The sequence below is a fragment of the Solea solea genome, chromosome 9 (genome assembly GCF_958295425.1).
Source record: "Solea solea chromosome 9, fSolSol10.1, whole genome shotgun sequence".
Classification (NCBI taxonomy): domain Eukaryota; kingdom Metazoa; phylum Chordata; class Actinopteri; order Pleuronectiformes; family Soleidae; genus Solea; species Solea solea.
The window spans coordinates 22,379,286-22,397,960 of record NC_081142.1 but is presented as its reverse complement, the minus strand read 5'-3'; the positions used below and the strand labels follow the sequence as shown (position 1 = coordinate 22,397,960).

At 40.0% G+C, this 18,675-nt stretch overlaps 1 protein-coding gene across 2 annotated transcripts; it reads right to left on the bottom strand.

Moving 5' to 3' along the window:
* Nucleotides 1-2,282: 2,282 nt before the first annotated feature.
* cherp (calcium homeostasis endoplasmic reticulum protein) lies at nucleotides 2,283-17,990 on the bottom strand. 2 transcript variants are annotated; one of them, XM_058638843.1, is made up of 20 exons: nucleotides 17,837-17,990; nucleotides 16,205-16,378; nucleotides 14,902-14,940; nucleotides 14,140-14,309; nucleotides 13,456-13,593; nucleotides 13,217-13,368; nucleotides 11,892-12,003; nucleotides 11,230-11,319; nucleotides 10,528-10,774; nucleotides 10,179-10,342; nucleotides 9,583-9,831; nucleotides 8,524-8,719; nucleotides 8,197-8,444; nucleotides 6,840-6,973; nucleotides 6,564-6,650; nucleotides 6,330-6,482; nucleotides 5,739-5,846; nucleotides 5,533-5,651; nucleotides 3,865-4,050; nucleotides 2,283-2,960 (listed from the first exon to the last, which is right to left on the bottom strand). In XM_058638843.1, exons 1-20 carry the CDS (start codon nucleotides 17,859-17,861, stop codon nucleotides 2,923-2,925), a joined length of 2,829 nt encoding a protein of 942 aa, XP_058494826.1. In that variant the 5' UTR covers nucleotides 17,862-17,990; the 3' UTR covers nucleotides 2,283-2,922. The 2 variants fall into 2 exon arrangements, with proteins under 2 accessions (XP_058494826.1, XP_058494827.1); XM_058638844.1 differs by lacking the exon at nucleotides 14,902-14,940.
* Between the last annotated feature and the right edge of the window lie 685 nt (nucleotides 17,991-18,675).

Sequence of the window (18,675 nt, the reverse complement as noted above, 5' to 3'; positions counted from 1 at the left end):
GAAAATGAAAAGGTTAGGCTGCAGAAACAGATATTGTTTATGTTTTTAAATGACTGTCTTTACATTCGTGTCAAGTAAACCAGGTAATCCCAGAAATTAGTTGTAGTTGCAAGAGATAAATTAGTTTTTTCTTTCCAACATTTAGTTAAGTTGTGATACATTAATGAACAAATATACCTTAAAAACAACTGATTTGCCTCTTCAAAAATACATTTAGGTGTAAAAAAAGTCACATGAGGACTATTTTGTTTGGCACAAATTTGCTCTTGTCCTGATTTGGGTAATCACATACAACCTTTGGAAACTTTGGATGAATTAACTCAGGAGCAGGGCTACAGGAGCCCACAGTGCACAAACTACACATCTTTTGAGTTGTAGTAATGCCTTAGGTGAGGGAGATTCAGCTGGAACATGCTCATGCGATGTCAGTCCGACCATTTCAGTCGTTCTAACATGTTTACACGTGTTTTCAGAGTCTGGTTTTGGTCAAACTAACACAATAATATCATAATAATTCAATTTTTTCCCTCTCTCTAATGTCACATAAACGTACGGAGTGCAATTATTCTGTCACATCTGCATGTGTTCTCGTCCAGCGTCGTCCTGTGGACGCAGGGTCTTGCCATAAAATATTAGAACCCCGTCATTAAAGAGCTCTGCTCCGTCTCAAACTCTTAGCGCTGAGATTTTCCCACGTCAAAAAATCTCCGCCAGGACCTTCTGTGCCTGGGATGACGCTTCAGAAGAGGCCTGGAGCCCTTGAGCATGGCAGCGATCAGGCTGTGCCAACACACGGGCTCTGAACACAGAATATCTGCACATATTTGATGAAAACCTTGTGTTTCCAAAGCCGTTTGGAGCTTTAAGCTGTGTGGGTGACATCCAACGGGCTTTGAAGCCTTTCATAAACATTAGGTTTTTTAAATGGAGCGAGGGCCAAACATTTGCGCCTGTTAGGTTTCAAACACGGCGCAACAACACATCAAGTCATGTTTCCTTGTTTTGGTTCAACAAATGTCAGAAACACTGACATTACAGGCTGCGACTGCCAACGTCAAAAACCCTCCGCGATCGCCTGCTAAATGTTGTCTTAACCTCCGCCTTCACCTCCTCTCCACGCTCCGAGGTGTTTCTTACACTTATTACTGAGCCTGGCTTTAATCAGTTCACCAGGAGTTCACGCTCAGTTTTCCATCGAAGGCCGTTTAATTCAGGAAATAACATTTTTCAGTATGTGACGGCAAGAAAAGCAGCAGCATTCCTTCAAATCGACTTGATTTTAAAGGTGGTTAATGCTCCGTGTCCTCTGAAGGTTCTATCTCACTAAAATGATAAGATCACGTCGTCTTTAATCAGGACATTTTAATCCACACTGTGCAGCATTAACACGATGACGCTTGCGTTTCCATCGTGTTACAGTTCATTTACGTACGTACGTCAAGGGTGACGGCAACGAACAATGACATTAAACGATGGAAGTTGGTCTCTTTATATTAGAATAGACAGCAGGAAAGTCGGTCATCAGCTGACTGTACTAATGGCACCGTACCAAACACTTACAGAATATGTTTTCTTAAAAACCCTGAAATATTGCGGTGCTCTGACAGAGACAGACACAGAGTGAATGTTTACGTTTCATGTAAACAATTTGTCGATTTTTGTTTCAAAAGGCCCGGGGAAAAAAACGGTTTATTATTTGTTTAGCGTTGGATATGATTTGTGTTTTTCTCTGAATGTTTCAATAAATCTTTTATTCTTTATGCATCAATCATGATTTTCAGATGTTGTGTTACTCATGATACCGTTCACTTTGGTACAGTAAGGCACGGTTTGGAATGGTAAAGACCTGAGTCAGGCTCAGAGTACTGGTGCGATGACAGACAATGGAGGACATCTAAGGTCTAGTGTTCTGTTTCTAACGTGTGAACTCTGACGTTTCTACTGTGGCTATTCCTTCTACAACAGCACCATCATGTGGCTGCTTATGTCACTGCACATATTTGTACCAACACAAGTGAGAGAGAGACCTGTAGTTTTTGAGAATATCTACGAGGATCCAGGAAAAATTCTGTTATTAATTCAGAAAAACTGAGCCAATTTTGGTGCAATGAGTTTAAATGATTAATATTTGCAGCTCTACTCGAAAAGTGAGCAATTCTGACTGTTTTTCTAACAGATCTATGAGAAAGTAAAATTGAATTAATAATATTTAAGTGATATTTATTATCTTATAATGAATAAATACGTCACATTGAAAGAAAAGAAAGAAACATAAATACTGATTTCTTATCAAGGACGTTTTGTTTGATGTGATTTATTTTGATTCTACAACTAAGACTTGACATTATCTGTGTGTGTAGAAGACAAAATACGTCATGAAAGGTTTTGTGTTCACACAATTACTTTAAAATGTTTTTTTTCATTATCATTTTTCAATGAAAACCATTTTTATTGGAGATTAAGGACCAAACAGATTTGGGTGACGTAAATTGAGAGGAATGACAAAAACTGTAAAAGCTCAAATTAAAATAACTCCTCTGTTCGGGCTGTTGAGCGTATGCAGAAGGTAAAGTTATCTGTTTCTTAAATGTGTCCTCTGTGGCTGCGTTAGTGTGGAGACACAGTTTCCAATCACCTCCGGTCGACGCGCTGACGACGATCACACTCAAATATGGAACACGGGGGGTTGAAATGCTTTTGATAAGTCGCTCGAGTCTCCCTGCAAAGACTGTTGAATTAAAAAAATCACAGTCCAGTTCTCTGAGGAGACGCTCATCCAACACAAGCTTCACGAGAGCGTGGGGGGATTGGTACTCGATGTGTGTTTAGTGAAACTGGGTCTGCAGAACGAGAACGGTTGGACGACGACGATGGATCTGACACCCAGTAGGTGATGGAGAAGACGAGAAGGTTGTCGAGGTTTCACTCTGCTGGCGGAGCCTCCGGGGGTTCACGATTCACTGAGAAGAGAGGAAAAGGAAAAGAGAAGAGTGGGATTTTGTTTGGAGGAAATAGCAATAGCAGTCTATCACTGCAAAAACTCAAAATCTTGCCAAGTATATTTTTCTAATTTCTAGTCAAAATATCTCATCACACTTACTATAAGACAAAAGAACCTAAATAGTACGATTTATGTGAGATAAAGGAGCTTATTTTTAGACAGTGCATCTTGAATATCTATGTTAAGTGGAACACTCTTGAAATAATCTTTTGAATCTCAGAGGAAACAAGCTTTTTTGACACATCAGAAGGTTTTTAAGCTTTTTGTGTTATTTGTAAAAGACGAATCGTCTTGTTTCAAGGCACTGACTTAACTTGAAATGAGACAAAAAAATCTGCAGGTTGTACTCAATTCCCTTGTAAGTTGCTTTGGATAAAAGCGTCTGCTAAATGACATATAATGTAAAACTAAGAATCCCCAACTTACAATGCACAGCACAGTGTGGCTGTTTTTCTTACGCTGCCCAAAACGAGTCAGGAATGCTAACTTCAAGACCTTTTGTCTCAAAACGCCAGTTTCTAATCTAATTTCAAGTAGGTGGTGGACTAAATCTAGAACATTGTCACAATTATAGAACTAAAGATTTGTTAAATACACTTGAAACAAACAGGATGACAAAAAAAAGATGCTCCCTTAGAGGGGAAAATACTATTTTTGAGCATCACAAGCTTATTATGAGACACAAAAACAATACAATACTAGTAAAATATAGTTTTCGCAGCTAATTTCATGTCTTATTTCAAGAAATCTTACCAAGAGAATCTTCACCTTTTCCCCAGTGTACTTTAACCCTCTGGTGATATTCAGGCCGCCTGAATTTATTTTTTATTTAAAAATGAACACACATCATTATGGTAACGTACCTTCCTCTCGTGCCTTCATGCGAGCGACAAAGTTGTAGCTCTTGTTCCTGCGATAGTTCTCGTAAGGGTCGTCCAACGACACACCCACGCCCTTATACTGGTCCCATTTGTCCCTGATGTCTCCTCCTTTGATTGGGTCCTGGATGCCCTGCTCTTTAGCCCCGAGGCCACCAGAACCACTCCAGCCTACAGCAGAGAGTAAACAGTCAGAGCATCTCCATCACAACGAATGATTATGTTTCACAACCTGGAAAATATTCACCTTTAAGAAGCTTAAAAATCAGAGAACAGAGACTCAAAACCATCAAAATATTAACAAAATAGTTGATTATTTATTTAGCAATCAGTTAATAAGCGATTGCTCCTTGTAGCCAAAGGTGTTTGGTCCATTAGAAGACAAAGAAAGGGAAAAGAAAACAGGAATTGTTCACATTAAAGACAAAAAAAAATTAATTATTTAAAAAAAACACTCAAAACTTATCAAAGTTGCTTGGTCCACAAAAAGTCAGAAAATACTTTTAATTTTTTAACCACAAACCAAAATGATTCAGTTTTAACGATTTATTTCAGAGAATATTCATATTTAAGCAGAGAGTAAATGATAATAATCAATGAATCATTGAAGCCCTACATTACAACCTCTCATTTATTTTTGCTTGCAAATGAAATTTACAGTTTGAATTAGGGGTGGGCGATATGACCTAAAATTAATATCACGGTATTTGACATCTTTTGAACGGGGATGGTATAATCTCACGGTATTACTTTTTTTGGTAGGTTTTGGGAGGAGTACATATTTTTTAATAATATTCTAATCTGATATTTGTAGTTTTTTTCCTTTCTGATCCGGTCCCCAGAGGAATCACAGCTAAACAATACTAACAACGAACAATACAATACTAATGTGGTGGCCTTAAATTTGTTTTTGTTTTTTAATACAAACAGAAAAGGACCTGACACATTTTCTGAATATGAAATGTTAGGTTTACATAGTGTAACTTACCAATAGCGTTGTGCAGTCTGTGTCCAAAACATGCGAGTCTCGTATATTTATTCATTTCCAGAGCGCGCACCATGTTTGCACCGCTGTCAGTTGTCATGCACATCAGACGCGCTTCATCCAAGCACCAGTCAGAAAGTGCATCCTTCAGGCCTAACGCAATTATTGCTCTGGTGTGGTCTTCGGGGAAGAAGGCAGTCTGGAGGTATCTGCTGCGCAACTTCCAGTCATTGTCAATGAAGTGGATGGTGAGGCTAATGTATGGCTCAGTAGTCCGGCTGGACCATAAATCAGTAGTGGCCGAGTAGGCGTCAAGGTGGCGAATTTCGTTCATTACCCTGTCCTGTACCTCCGTGTACAGCTCTGGCAAGTGCTCGTTACGCTAATTTAATGGCCACTCCCCTTTTACCACCGAATATGTTTTACTTTTTTATTTGCAACAAGATATACAGTATATAAGGACAGATATTCAGACCACTGAACATTTGAAGAAGATGTAATGCATTATTATTTAGAATTAGGAAATTATTGGCGCTCAATTGATTTATCACGGTATTGACGGTATTGGAAAATCCATATCATGGCGCAATGTCACACCGGTGCTGACTATGACACCGGTATACCGCCCACCCCTAGTTTGAATTAAAGAAATAAAAAACAAAACATACCCATCTTCATCAGCAGCTGATGTCCCTTGTTCTCCTCACCTAACCTGGTATCTGGGACCACTTTAGACGGAGACGGAGCAGCAGAACCAGCAGCAGCAGCAGCCACTGCTGTTGTGGAGCTGCACAGAGAGAAGTGCACGTCTCATCTCATCTGTTACCAAAGAGGAGTCATGTGTGACAGAAGGAGTCTCATGATCGTGACTTACCGAGGGGAGGAGCTACGAGATTTGGCTCCACGGCGTCTCTTTGAGGGCGAACGTGATCTGGACCTGGAGCGAGAGTGACTCCGAGACGACCTGGATCTGCTCCTGGATCTGACACAAGGAAGAGTCCAGATGAAGCATGTTACAACAGAGTGAGTGACTCATACTGAACAACAAAAAAATCCTGTGGTATCTCATCACTGAAATGTGGCTGAAAAGTTACGTTTGTAAACTAAACTCTCTCCTGCACCAAAGTCCATGGAGAAAATCAGCATTTTTAGGTCATAGGGACACAGGAGCCGCTGCTCTTCTGCTGCCTTTGATTGATAGGTTTGTGTCACCGAGATAAATCTGAATGAAGTATTTTAAACACCACAGTTACAAAACAACAGATTTGGTGGCTCAACAACTGCTGTGTGCCGTGGTTTGAAAACGCAGATTTTTTTTAATGGACTTTGGTGTGGTGGAGTCGGTGCATTTTCTTTTAAAGATGCTACGACTGTGGCTTATAAAAAAATAACTCAGTTGTCACCTTCCCCTCGTTCTTGAGTTCCTCAACATCAGAGTCAGACAAGTGCGTGTGTGTTTACAGACCTGGATCGTGAGTAGGAGCCTGAGCGGCTGCGGGAGCGGGAGCGCGATGAGTGGGACTGTGACCTGGAGGACTTTGAAGAGCGAGAGCTGGAGCGAGACGACGACCTCCCTCTGCTCTGAGAACGACTCCTGGACCGACTGCCTCCACGAGCACTGAAAACAAACAAATGAGTGAATATTAAAAAAAAAGATTAAAATCCCTTCATACTCACTCTCGTAGGAGATGAGACTCACCTGTTACGTTTCTCCTGGTCTTTTTTCCTCCTGGCTCTCATCTTGGCTCTGAAGAACTCGTACAGGCCGTTCTGCTCCCAGCCTTCACTGATGGAGGAACAAACCACAGCCACATGTCAACCCCTCTACCATCTACAGGGTCAGAAAGCCTACCAGTGCCACCTAGTGGATATTATAGCACCTTTGTAAGAGCTCCTGCTGCCTGCTGTTAAAGTAACATTAAAGAGTACATTTAATTCTTTATATGTCAGTCAGTGTTAAAATAAGTGTGTGTACCTGTTCCGAGGCCGATCATGGGATGGAGGGCTGTAAAAAGCTTCGACAGCAGCGAGCAGCCGATCACTGGGAGGCATGGGAGGAGGCAGTCTGATGTCTTTAGGGTCCAGAGGTTTGTAATCGTAGTCCTCGAGCTGAGCAGGAGACAGAAGATTCATTTAATGAACGCTCTTTCTACTTCTTAACTGTTACAGCACTGTGTTTGGTTTTTCCATGACTATAATCCACAATAAGCAAAGTGTTCTTCAGGTGTTGGTGGCACTCAAGAGGACTAAAGTCATTTCTAATCTAATCTGATCTTTTTCAGTTCCACAACTGAAGAAACCTGTGACCTCCATGACGGAGAACCTTCACAGGTCATTAGTAGAGATCAACATACATTTTATTACTCCATATATTGAGCCAATTTTCCTTTTTCCCTTCAGTAAAATATATAATACATAATACATAATACATACAACACAAATTATATATTTTATGTATAATATTAGAGCTGAAACGATTAATCGATGAATCGATCATTAATCGATTACTAAATTAATCGACAACTATTTTGATAATCGATTAATCTGTTTGAAGCTTTTTTCACGATTAAAACAAGATTTCTGATTGTTTAAGCTTCTTAAATGTGAATATTTTCTCAGTTTCTTTGCTCTGGATAACAAAGAAATGATTAAAAGTCAATCATTTTGGTTTGTGGACAAAACAAGACATTTGAGAACATCATCATTTCCAGATTTGACGAACACCAATCAACATTTTTTAAGGTTTTCTGATATTTTATGGACCAAACGATTAATCGAGAAAATAATCGACCGATTATTCGATTATGAAAATAATCGTTAGTTGCAGTTCTATATTATATTATAAAATATTAGACTTTAATGACTTCAATGGCAAGTTATTTAACAACACTGATGTTAAATGCCTGTAGCTCCAATCTACGTTTTATGTCTGCACTGCCGTACAATTATATTCAGTATTTTCAATAAACAATAATGTATAAATGACACAGAAAGTTTTTGTGACTTCTTAGAACCATTTATCAAGTTCAGGACAAAAATGTGTAGTTTTTCTTAAAATAACTTAATATATAATAATCTGCAAATGCTGATTATAAAAAATAGGCAAATATTGGCCCAACTCATTAATCATTTGACCTTTATTTATTAGTTATAATAAAGATGGATAGTTAGTGGTAGTCTTCATTCAGCCTGTGTTACTGCTTCATTTATTTATTAAATTGCATCATAAAGTAAATGTTCTATGACTTTTATTTTGAAATGCTGTGAAATATTAAACACAAATGGAATGTGGTCATGATGGAATATTGTGATATCATTTTAAATCGACTTACTTTGACCAGTGGGGCCATGAGACCGGCTGGCAGATCAAAGTACGGGACGTTTGGCACCAGACTCGGGTCGTCCTGGGCCGGAGGCTGCGGTCGATGACGCACGTGAGGCGAGTGGCCGTTAAAGCCCGGTGGGGGTGGGCCAAAATCTTGGTGCTGGCCTCCGCCCCAAGGAGGATGTTCTGCCCCCATGCCGGGCGGCGGGATCCTCTGGTTGGGATGGTGGTGGGGAGGAGGAGGACCTGGCATTTCTGACACACACAGGAGAACACAGCTTAGAATCAGAGTTAAACATTTCTGACACACGACTTGGTTTTCTCCACCTCTCACCTCCGGGAAATTCTCCCTGAGGGAAGTCAAAGCGGTGCGGGGTGTACGGCGGCCTGTCGAAGTGGTGTCTGGGAGGGAAGTCCTCCTGCATGAAGCGCGGAGGGAAGCGTCCAAAGTTATGTGGTGGTGGAGGAGGCTGGTTGAAAGGCGGAGGCTGCTGGTGGGGAGGGAAGGGGCCTCTGAAATGGGGAGGTCTCTGCAGTGAGAAAACACAGTTATTGATGTTTACTAGGATACACTAATCTCACGATACGATACACGATATTCAGCTCACGATACGATATATATCAAGATATTCAGCCAACGATACGATTCGATGCGATACGATTTCATCATTTTCTGAAAGATTTTAAAGGGACAGTGTGATTTGAGTGACATCTTGTGAGTGTTCCATTGACTTGGACAAATTAAAATCCTAAAATATTTTCGGATACCCGAGGGGCGATTTCAACCGGCTGTATCTCGGTAATTTTTTCACCTTTTTGGATGAAAAAACTTAGATGCAGCTCACTGGTAAGTGCCCTTATTTGAGCTATTTTTAGAACAGGCCGGCAGGCGACTGATGTGGTCCTTAGGGGCGACCTAGTGGCTGCGGGCACTGCGTTGGTGACCCCTGCTCTACAGCGACACTAGTGGCTGGCGTACCTAATCGCTCTTCCTGCAAAAGCGAACGGGGGAAATGGGCAGCGAGCAGAGTGCCAGGCGGAACACGGAGGATTTGAATGGGACTTAAATGTATCGATACTCGCGGCTGAAAAATCGATACTTTCTGTGCAAACAAAATATCGATATATATCGCAGAATCGATAAAATCGCCCAGCCCTAATGTTTACACAGTCAAAAATGTTTGTTCACATTTAAAGGCCTCTGGTTTTTGTGCCTTTGATTCTCGGGTCATTTATGAAATATCTCTATGAAGGTCAAACTGTATCAAATCTGATGGTTCAGTCATTAAAAAAAACATCTTTCTGAAGTCTAGAAACATGTCCTCTAAAAGGTAAAGATGCACACTCTCAATACAGAAAAAGACACAATGGCAAACAATAAAAAGAGTCTTACCTGCATGCGTGGAGGAAACGGCGGCTCTCTCTGGCCCCAGGGAGGCTGGTCAGGCTGGTTCCCCCAAGGTGGCTGCTGGTCAAATGAGTTCCAAGGACCTGGTTCAGAGCCACCTGGTCCGCTCCAGGGCCCCCCTTCTCTGGGTGGACCTCCGCTCCAGTTCCCTGGGTCCCTCTGGTCGTTCCACATGCCCTCGTGACTGTTCCATGGCGGGCAGGGAGGGGGAGGTTGGTTAGGATCGAAAGGAGGCTGTGGGAGAGGAAGACAAGTCGGGATGACTTTGACATCACATCAAGCTCCCACACATTTCAAACATCCAATTTTCAACATGACATTATCTCTTATTACTGATTCATGCTTAAAATGACTGAACTATCGAGGATGACTCCCTGATTCTCGACTTTAGGGAAGAGGGAAACTACAGATTTGTCCAATTTTGCCTGGGTAGATTTTGAGCCAAAACGCTTTTACTGCTACTGAGTTGGAGAAAGTTACAGGAGAACCAAGATTTGACCTTCAGTAAGAAGTAGGAGAGTGAGAAGATGGTGGGAGGGCTTAAGATAGACAGATAGTTAGAGATAGAGATAAGTCTTTACCGGCTGATTGGGGTTCCACTGGCCCATGTGCTGGGGGTCATACCATGCAGGCTTGTTGGGGGGGATATCTGAGGGTCCACTGGTGTTGCCGGGCTCCTGTGGTCTGGAGGAAGCGCCATCAAACTCCCCTGATGGAGGACCTGACATGGCGGGCTTCACATCCCCTGCACGATACACACACACACACACACACAGACGTTAGAGAAGGAAATGTAACAATTTAGGACGATTGGACAACAGTTTTTGTAAGGTAAATGCAGCAAAATCCAGCCTTGTTAACATGTTCAGTGCTGTTGTCATCTAAATAAAACATGTGGCTGCACATATCTGGTTGTGTGAGTCTTCTCACCAGCTTGTGTGGTCATAGGGGGAGGTTTCTCAGGCTCACTGGGAGCAGCTAACTGTGGTACAGGGACAGGCTGAGGCTGAGGCTGCTGCTGCTGCTGCTGCTGCGGCTGCGGCTGCGGCTGCGGCTGATGCTGCTGCTTCAGGCTGGCGACAAACTCGTCGTGCTGGGTCTTCAAAGTCTGGATCTGCTGCTGGAAGGCGAGCTGGATCGGCTGCACTACCGCAGCGTACTCTGTGATGAGAGACGCCTGAGGGAGAGGAAACGATGATGAGGAAGAGAAGGTGGAAAATATTACAAACTCTCGACATATGATGCTCCAGAGAACAGGTGCTTCACTTCAGATTATTTAGACAGAACATGAATTATCATGAAATCGTGAGATTCTAGAGATCACCTGTGGTTACACTGATTAATTTACACACAGAGAGCTAAAAATAACAATAACTATTGTGACTAACTTCAAACCTCCAGTGCCATGACAGCAATTCTAAAAATAGAAAAATACCACTTATTTACTATTATTTTACTATTTACAGCTAAAGGAACAGGGCCTCTATATCCTCACACACTCTATATTGAATCATGAGGTTTTAGGTAAAACCCAAACCTGGTAAGTATCTCCCATAGTGACATTAAAAATTATATTTTATATATATTAAAAACTCTCTGGTGCCGTGTGTGTGTGTGTGCTGATCCCCTCACGTGATACTGGCCGAGGCCCAGTGCTGGATTCTGGAGCTGCTGGATTGTCTCGTCGTCAAAGTAACCGTTCTTCTCCCACAACTGCAGCAACTGAAAAGCAGGACGTGGACAGGAATTACACGAGAATTACAATTTAAGACACGAAAAAAGGGCTCAGATTCTTACTAATAATTGACACCAATATCTATCATGTCAATAATTTACTTTAGTGAGCTGCCACAGTAGCAGTAGCATTAATATTACTTTTAGTAATAAACCAGGTGGAAGAGATGCACATTTTAGACAATTTGCAGCATTAGTTGTGTGAAAATCTCCCTAAAGGTAGGCAAAATATGGATATAATATCTATATGGTAACATGAGACAAGATATAGTTATTTGGAATAACGTCATATCATGATATGAGGGTATCTGTGATTACTTTTCCTGGTTTTAAAGGCTGCTGTGTTGTGATATACACTAAATATTATATATCTTGATTGAAAAAAATCAATGGAATCAATAAAATTATCCATCTATATATATATATATATATATATATATATATATATCCATCTATATATATATAATAATGAATGTGTATATTAAGATCATGTAATACAGATCATAAGCGAGTTAAGAGTTAAAGCTCAAAACAGTGCAGCAGTGTGTGCAGGCGTTTACCCGTGTGATCTTCTGCTGCTTCTCTTCCTCCACAGCCAGGAAGCTGGTGCAGTAGATGGGAACCACCACTTTCTGTATGGCTGCCAACAAATCCTTCTGCTGCTTCCTCTGGCTGAGAGCACACATTACACAAACACACAATTCTCATTACAATTCATTAGATTCAAATATAGATATTTCCTTTTTTAGCCCCAAATTAACTTCTTCTAATCAGAAAATGGCTGCCACAGACAGTAAGTGGCATACTGTATTGTCAATTTATTTATTTGCATACTGTATATGTAGGACTTTTTGCCAATTTTGCTATATCAGAAGTGCTGGGGCTGACAACTGATACAGAGAGAGACAGAAAGAGACTAATATACACCTGCGTGTGTGTGTGTGTGTATATATATATATATATATATATACACACACACACACACACACGCAGGTGTATATTAGTCTCTTTTTTTAAGTTTAGTCATGTTCAAATCACAGCAGATTTGGATCAGAAGTTTCCTTCATTGTACAAATTAAATAGCAGCTTATTCAGGAAATCTTGGCGCGTTTGCCGATATCTGATAACGCTTTTTAAAGCTATAATATATACAGGCCGATACCAATATCGTAGCGAATAATATTGTACCTCCCTAGTTTCATCTACAAAATATCAGGACATAAAGACTACTAAGAAGAAACACTCCTCCCCCAAGTCTGAGTTAAGGGCTGTTTCACCCATTTTTTGGCACTTGGTCAAATGAAGAATAAACTTGAAATCATTATGATGCTGCTGTGTTTGATTAATTTCATGCCAGAGTTGGATTAAATCTGACCAGTTTTATTTATTTAATTTTTTCAGATCTTTTACTCATAAAACTTGACAGAAACACAGTAAAGAGCAATGTCAGGCTTTTATTTGTCTTTGAAGGAAGTGACTTTGACGTTGAATTCTTGTCAATTTTATTTATTTTCAATCCCGACGTCCTCTGTTGTTGTGGGAATGAGACGAATCGAATAACACATTTATCCCTGAAAATTATCCCTAAAAAACTCGGGATGAAACTTTCGGTATTCAAATTTATTTGAACGAATTATCGTCATTATAAGTTCATTCAAACTTGCTTTTTGGGGGGGAAAGTCAAAGACAGCGCTCCTGCGATTAGGGGAGCCTTCTTATAAATGTCAAATTCTGCTTTTAAAACATATATTTAATGTACAGGACTAAAAAATATCTCGTCACTGCCAGTGTTCAGGTCCTGACGTCATATTTCTGTTGGTGCTGCCGACTGAAGCCTGCAGTAAATGATGTTTTTATAAATGTGTGTGCGTTTAAATGAGCGTACCAGTGATGGAGAACATCATTGGTCAGATAGATGAGATGGAGGCGGAGCTCAAAATGTGCCCCATCCGCGGTGATGCGGTTGCGGAGATGTGATGTCATCACGTCGCAGTGTTGCGCGCCCTTGGCGTTGGTGAACATCCAGTTTTTCCCAGCCTAAAAACAACAACATGAGTGAGATTATTTTTCATCCCTAACTTAATAAACATAGAAAATCTCCATGGTGACGGACGACGGTCTCACAGAGATGGCGTCTTTGGTGCACGTGTCTATGATGGGCTGCAGCAGGTTGTCAAACTCTGTGATGTCCAGATGAGTTTCCAGCAGCACCTTTTGTGTCTGCTGCTCCATCGCCAGAGCGATCGCTGCCGTCACTTGTTCCTGTGTTGAAGACAAACGTCAGAAAATACAACTTAGCTGTTACTTAGCTGTAGGTCTATACAGCCTAGTAATAGTATTCTTTTCTATTTGACTGCAGATTTTGTTTATAGTAATGACATTTGTTTAAAATTCTATAGCTCACAGTATATAAAATAATCTGAAGGGCAAATGTTCCTTTTTGTTTCTGATTTGTGTACAATCCTGGACAGAACTTAGTCAAGTGAATCATTTCATTTATTTAGTAATAAGACAGATGAAGTCTGTGTGCAAGGTTTTGCAGAACATGCTTAGAATACCATGTGTTTTTTGTATTTTAATATTTACTTAAATCCTTAAGTTTAAAGAAAATAAATAGGCGTTTTCTTTAACATTGTGTTGTAATAACAGCTAAATATTGTCAAGACAAAAAAAGATATATTGTAAGAGATAATACTCATATTTATTTAGGGTTAGCTTCAGAGGAAAGGGGCAAGTAACCAGATTCCTCTATAAATAGTTTGCAGATGTAAAAATGTCTTATTTTCCCTGGTTTATTAGTGTCTTTACCTGTCTGAGTGAGTGCAGATGCTGTTCCTGCTGCTGCAGATTCCACTGACTCTGCTGGATGAGCTCGTCGATGGAGGGAGCGGCAGGTGGAGGAATGGATGGTGGAGCAATCATCGGCATGGGCAGAGGAGGGATGTCGACCACCTCATTAGTGCCTGGATTATACATATCTGCAAAAAGAAGAAGGCACATGCTTCGATTTCAGGGCTCAGGCTGCCTGCAGTGTCATATTCATATACATATATACATAGTAGACACTGATATTATTTCACTCAAAGTGACCGGTAAAGGTCAAATAAGATGCAACAGCTTTCGATAGAGCAGGCAAATGATTCGCCCAGCAACAAAGCAAGAGAGTGAAGAGCAAATTTTTTTGAAAACATGCAACCAGCATCAACATAATCATTAAAAATCAGTGTTTCCTTGTGTACCCTCTGGCAGCCATGTTCATAGTAAGACAACCTATGTGTATTAAGCTCTTTATCGTGAGTCATAAGCAGCAGCTAATACCACATTTGTGGTTGATACAACCAAGAAGATATATTTGTAATAACTTCAGGCAAAAACTTAAAAACAACAGTGCAGCACACTAATAAAAAACAACATTATAAGCTAAATTGCAAATGAAAACAAACGCTTAAGCACAGGGATGAAAATGTCCAGCAAACAAATGTATGAAAAACAAAATGTCACTTTCCAAAGTGGAAAAATCAACAACCCTTTGAATTCATCTGCCAAATCTGGCTCCAAATCAATAAATACCTTCAGATTTATATTCCTCCCCATCGTGGGTAGAGGGATCTAAGTGGAGAAAAGCAAACTTTAATGCAGTGTAGTGGTTCTACATAAGTCACAGAAGAAGAAGTGGATGCACAGCATGACTGTGCAGTTACTTTCTATCAGCTACAACTCTCCTGTCTCCTGTGAATGAAAAACTCTGTTAAAACTTTAGACCGAGTCCGGGTCTGATATCTAATGGGAAATCAATCAGAAGGTAAGAATATATTAAAACAGCCACCAGGGGGCAGCTCTCCCAGTTGGAAAAGTCCAGTTGAGAGGACATCTGTGGTAAAAACCAACTTCTTATTCTCTGGTTATTGGTTTTAATCACTAGTTTTAGCTCGTCTTCTACAGAACATAATGTCAGTTTGGTCAGCATGTCCATGTAGCTTATATTCAGGCTGACAATATGGGTCCCAACTTAGCAGGTTTGTCCGTGGTTTCCATGGTGGCTCCACGTGTGTTCATGCACTTCAATCCCATTCCTACTCAGCACCCTTTCCAGGCCACCTGGGTACTAATGGTGCTTTTCCATTATACACTTGTAGCACAACTCGGTTCAACTCTACTCGTTTTTCTGCTCTTCCATCAATGATAGAACCTGGTACCTGGTGTTTTTTTAGTACCTGCTCTGAGGGGGTTCTGAGCGAGCTGAGCCAATACTAAAATGTGACATCGACAGACTGCCGGTCACTGATTGGTCAGAGAGTGTCGTCATTGGAAGAGGCATGAGCGTGACGTTGGACACAAGAATCAAAGTAATCAATGCCCAACTGTAGATCAGTTAAAAAGATTTTAAAATCCTGAAAACGTGTTAAACTCAACATTTAGCAAAGGAAATGTCTCAAAATTTCAATATTTAACAGAGGAGTCAAAGCCAAACAAAGCTGGCGATCGTGAGACCAATCAGTTTTCATTTTTATTGAACAGGTTCTAATGATTCAGTACAACGAAAACAACTGCTCTGACCGTCACTAGTTTGTGCGTTTGTGTCGCATATAAAACAACGTCACAGCACAAACGTTATGGCAACCCTGCCCACGGTGAGTAGGTACTATGAAGTAATGGGAAACGAGAGGTCTGATACCAAACCAAGTAGAGTTGAACCGAGGAGTAATAGAACTGCTATAACGAAAAAGCTCCATAGGTGGTTATGGGCTGTAAGAGTGTAAATTATGCAGGTCCCGTAAAGTTTCAATGATCTTCAGTATCAAATGAACTGAACATCCCACCAACATAACTCAGCCATCGAGAGGAGTGGTGGAATGTCCTTTTAACTACATACGCTGCTGTTGCGCCATGGCCAGCTTGCACTTGTAGTAGCTGAAGTATTCTCCCCCAAACAGAAAGGAGAACTTGGGGTTGTCCTTCTGCTTCTCCATCGTCATCTTTTCAAACTCAGGCCCATTCCGAGCGACAAACTGGGCCAGTTTGTCAATGACATTCCTCAGCTCTTGATCTGGACCCGGGAAGAGAAAAAAAGTGGTCAAAATATTTAGTAAGTTGTTACGGTCATCAGTTTTTGATTTGGAACACTTACTGCAGTTCAAATGATCTTTGTGACATGTACGAAAAGTAGCCTTTTGGACAACTGTAGCATATTTGCTCAAATGTTTATGAATATATATAATGTCCAATGTCAATTAAACCAATTAATTAACCAATAAATAATTTGTCGGAAAAGCTTTTATTAGTCTACAGTGTCCACTGAGTGGACCATGTGCCACAACACAGTTATAAATACAATTTAAGGCTGCAACTCATTATTATTTTCATTATCAATTAAGCTTGCCATTATGTTCTCAATAAATTGAGCACTTTTGTGGTTCCCACAATGTCAGAAATTGCTGAAAAAGTGTGAGTCTGAAAGTCTGATAATTGAAATGTTAGACTACAAAGAAATCTGGAAATACTCATATGTAAGTTAAGACGTTAAAACTCTGAGTTTATTAAAAGAACAACAGCACCTAAACCAAGTGATTTTATAATCACTTGGTAATCAATCAATATTTGGAGCTAGGGATGCACTATATTATCGGCATGATATCGGTATCAAAAGTATATGCCTAATGACAAAAACAGTACTTCCTCCTTTACTTCTATGCTAGTGCTGTTTTCTTTATGTATATTTTATTAGCACAATTAAGAAAATGTTTATCTACATTTGCTTCGGCATTAGCATGAAAAATATTGTTTATTTTACCACATGACCTGTGCATTTTAGCGCAGAGTAAAACATATATACAAAGTGCTTAACCACCTGTCATAAAAACGAGAAAACAAATATTTTAGAAATCTTTCAAGAACTTGTTTAATACTAAAGTGTTTGTCAAACCTGGAAATGCCGATGTTCTCAAATGTCGTGTTGTCCACAAACCAAAATGATTGTTATGATGATTTTTTTGTTATATGGAGCAAATAAATCAGACAATATTCACATTTAATTTAGGGCAGATGTGGTATAAATCTTACATTGGGTGGTGATCTAATACATGTGTTTATAAAAATATATATATATATCGGCAAATACTACAAATACACTACTGTCCGACACCTTAGTTGCAGCCCTAATAAAGTTTATCATACAACACCTCTAAAATTCGTACTAATTAAGAATTCAATAGTTGTAATACTTTGAAAATAAGAATAAAACAATAACCGGTAATATGGCAAAGCAAAACGTGCAACAACGGCTGGCTAGCTTTGTCTATACTCTGTTGTCATTATTATTTATCGTTCATCAAAAAACAACAATTTAAGACACATTAATCACTGACGTTACTAGATTTATCCGCGGTGCTAAATGCGGCGGTTACGTGAGCTGCCCGTGTTATAAAGAGCAGAAACCTCGGTTAGCAGGGATGCTAACCGCCGCTCAATGGAAACCAACACAATCGCTGCACCGTAAACTGCTCACCTTCGGGCGCGGTGGGTAAATCCATGTTTGACTCGAGTCACAGCGAAGCCGCTGAACCGACGTATATGTCCCCGAAAAGAGTCAATTTGTTTCGTATTCCATTAAACGACCACAAGAAATACACACACTCCTCCTACTCCTCGCATTTACACTGTGAAACACACCGGAAGAACTCATATACAGAAACAGCGCCACGGCAAAAGAGTTGTGTGGAAGAACTCACAGCGCCGCCTGTGGTCAGGCGGGGAAAAATAAGAAAATCATTTCTTCAAATTTTCTCTCCAGACAAATATTAAAAAGTGCACTTTTTCATTTTAGTTCAGTTTCTTTAACATGGGCCATGAACATAACCTATCTTTACATACTATTCTCTTTTTCTAGTCTTATTATAAATATTGTTCTATACTGTACTTTCACATTATGTGGAAATGCATGTTTATTATTTATTATCTTTACTGTGTAATAGGGCCGCAATTAACGATTATTTTCATGGTCGTTTAATCTGTCGATTCTTTTTTGTTTAATCGAGTAATTTTTTGGTCCATAAAATGTCAGAAAGCATTGAAAAATGTTGATCCTTGTTTGTCAAACCTGGAAAGGATGTTCTCAAATAAAAATTATTCATTTTTAATGATTTCTTTGTTCAAGCCGTTGTTATCAAACGTCAAACCGTTTAATCGATTATCAATACAGTTGATTATTTAGTAGTCGATTAACAATTGGTTAATCGAGTCATTGTTTCAGCTCTAGATAGAACACAGAAAGTGGATGTTATTGAAAGGTCAATTTCCACACTTCCAGCCCAGTAGGTGTCAGTAGTGCAGCAATAAGCCGGTTTG

Coding starts and splice junctions, on each gene's coding strand:
- cherp (XM_058638843.1), bottom strand. CDS start 17,861: ATGGATTTACCCACCGCGCCCGAAG. Junction 12,004..13,216: donor AATGATGTTCTCCATCACTG/GTACGCTCATTT, acceptor GTGTGCTCTCAG/CCAGAGGAAGCAGCAGAAGG. Junction 2,961..3,864: donor CATGAAGGCACGAGAGGAAG/GTACGTTACCAT, acceptor CTCTCTTCTCAG/TGAATCGTGAACCCCCGGAG.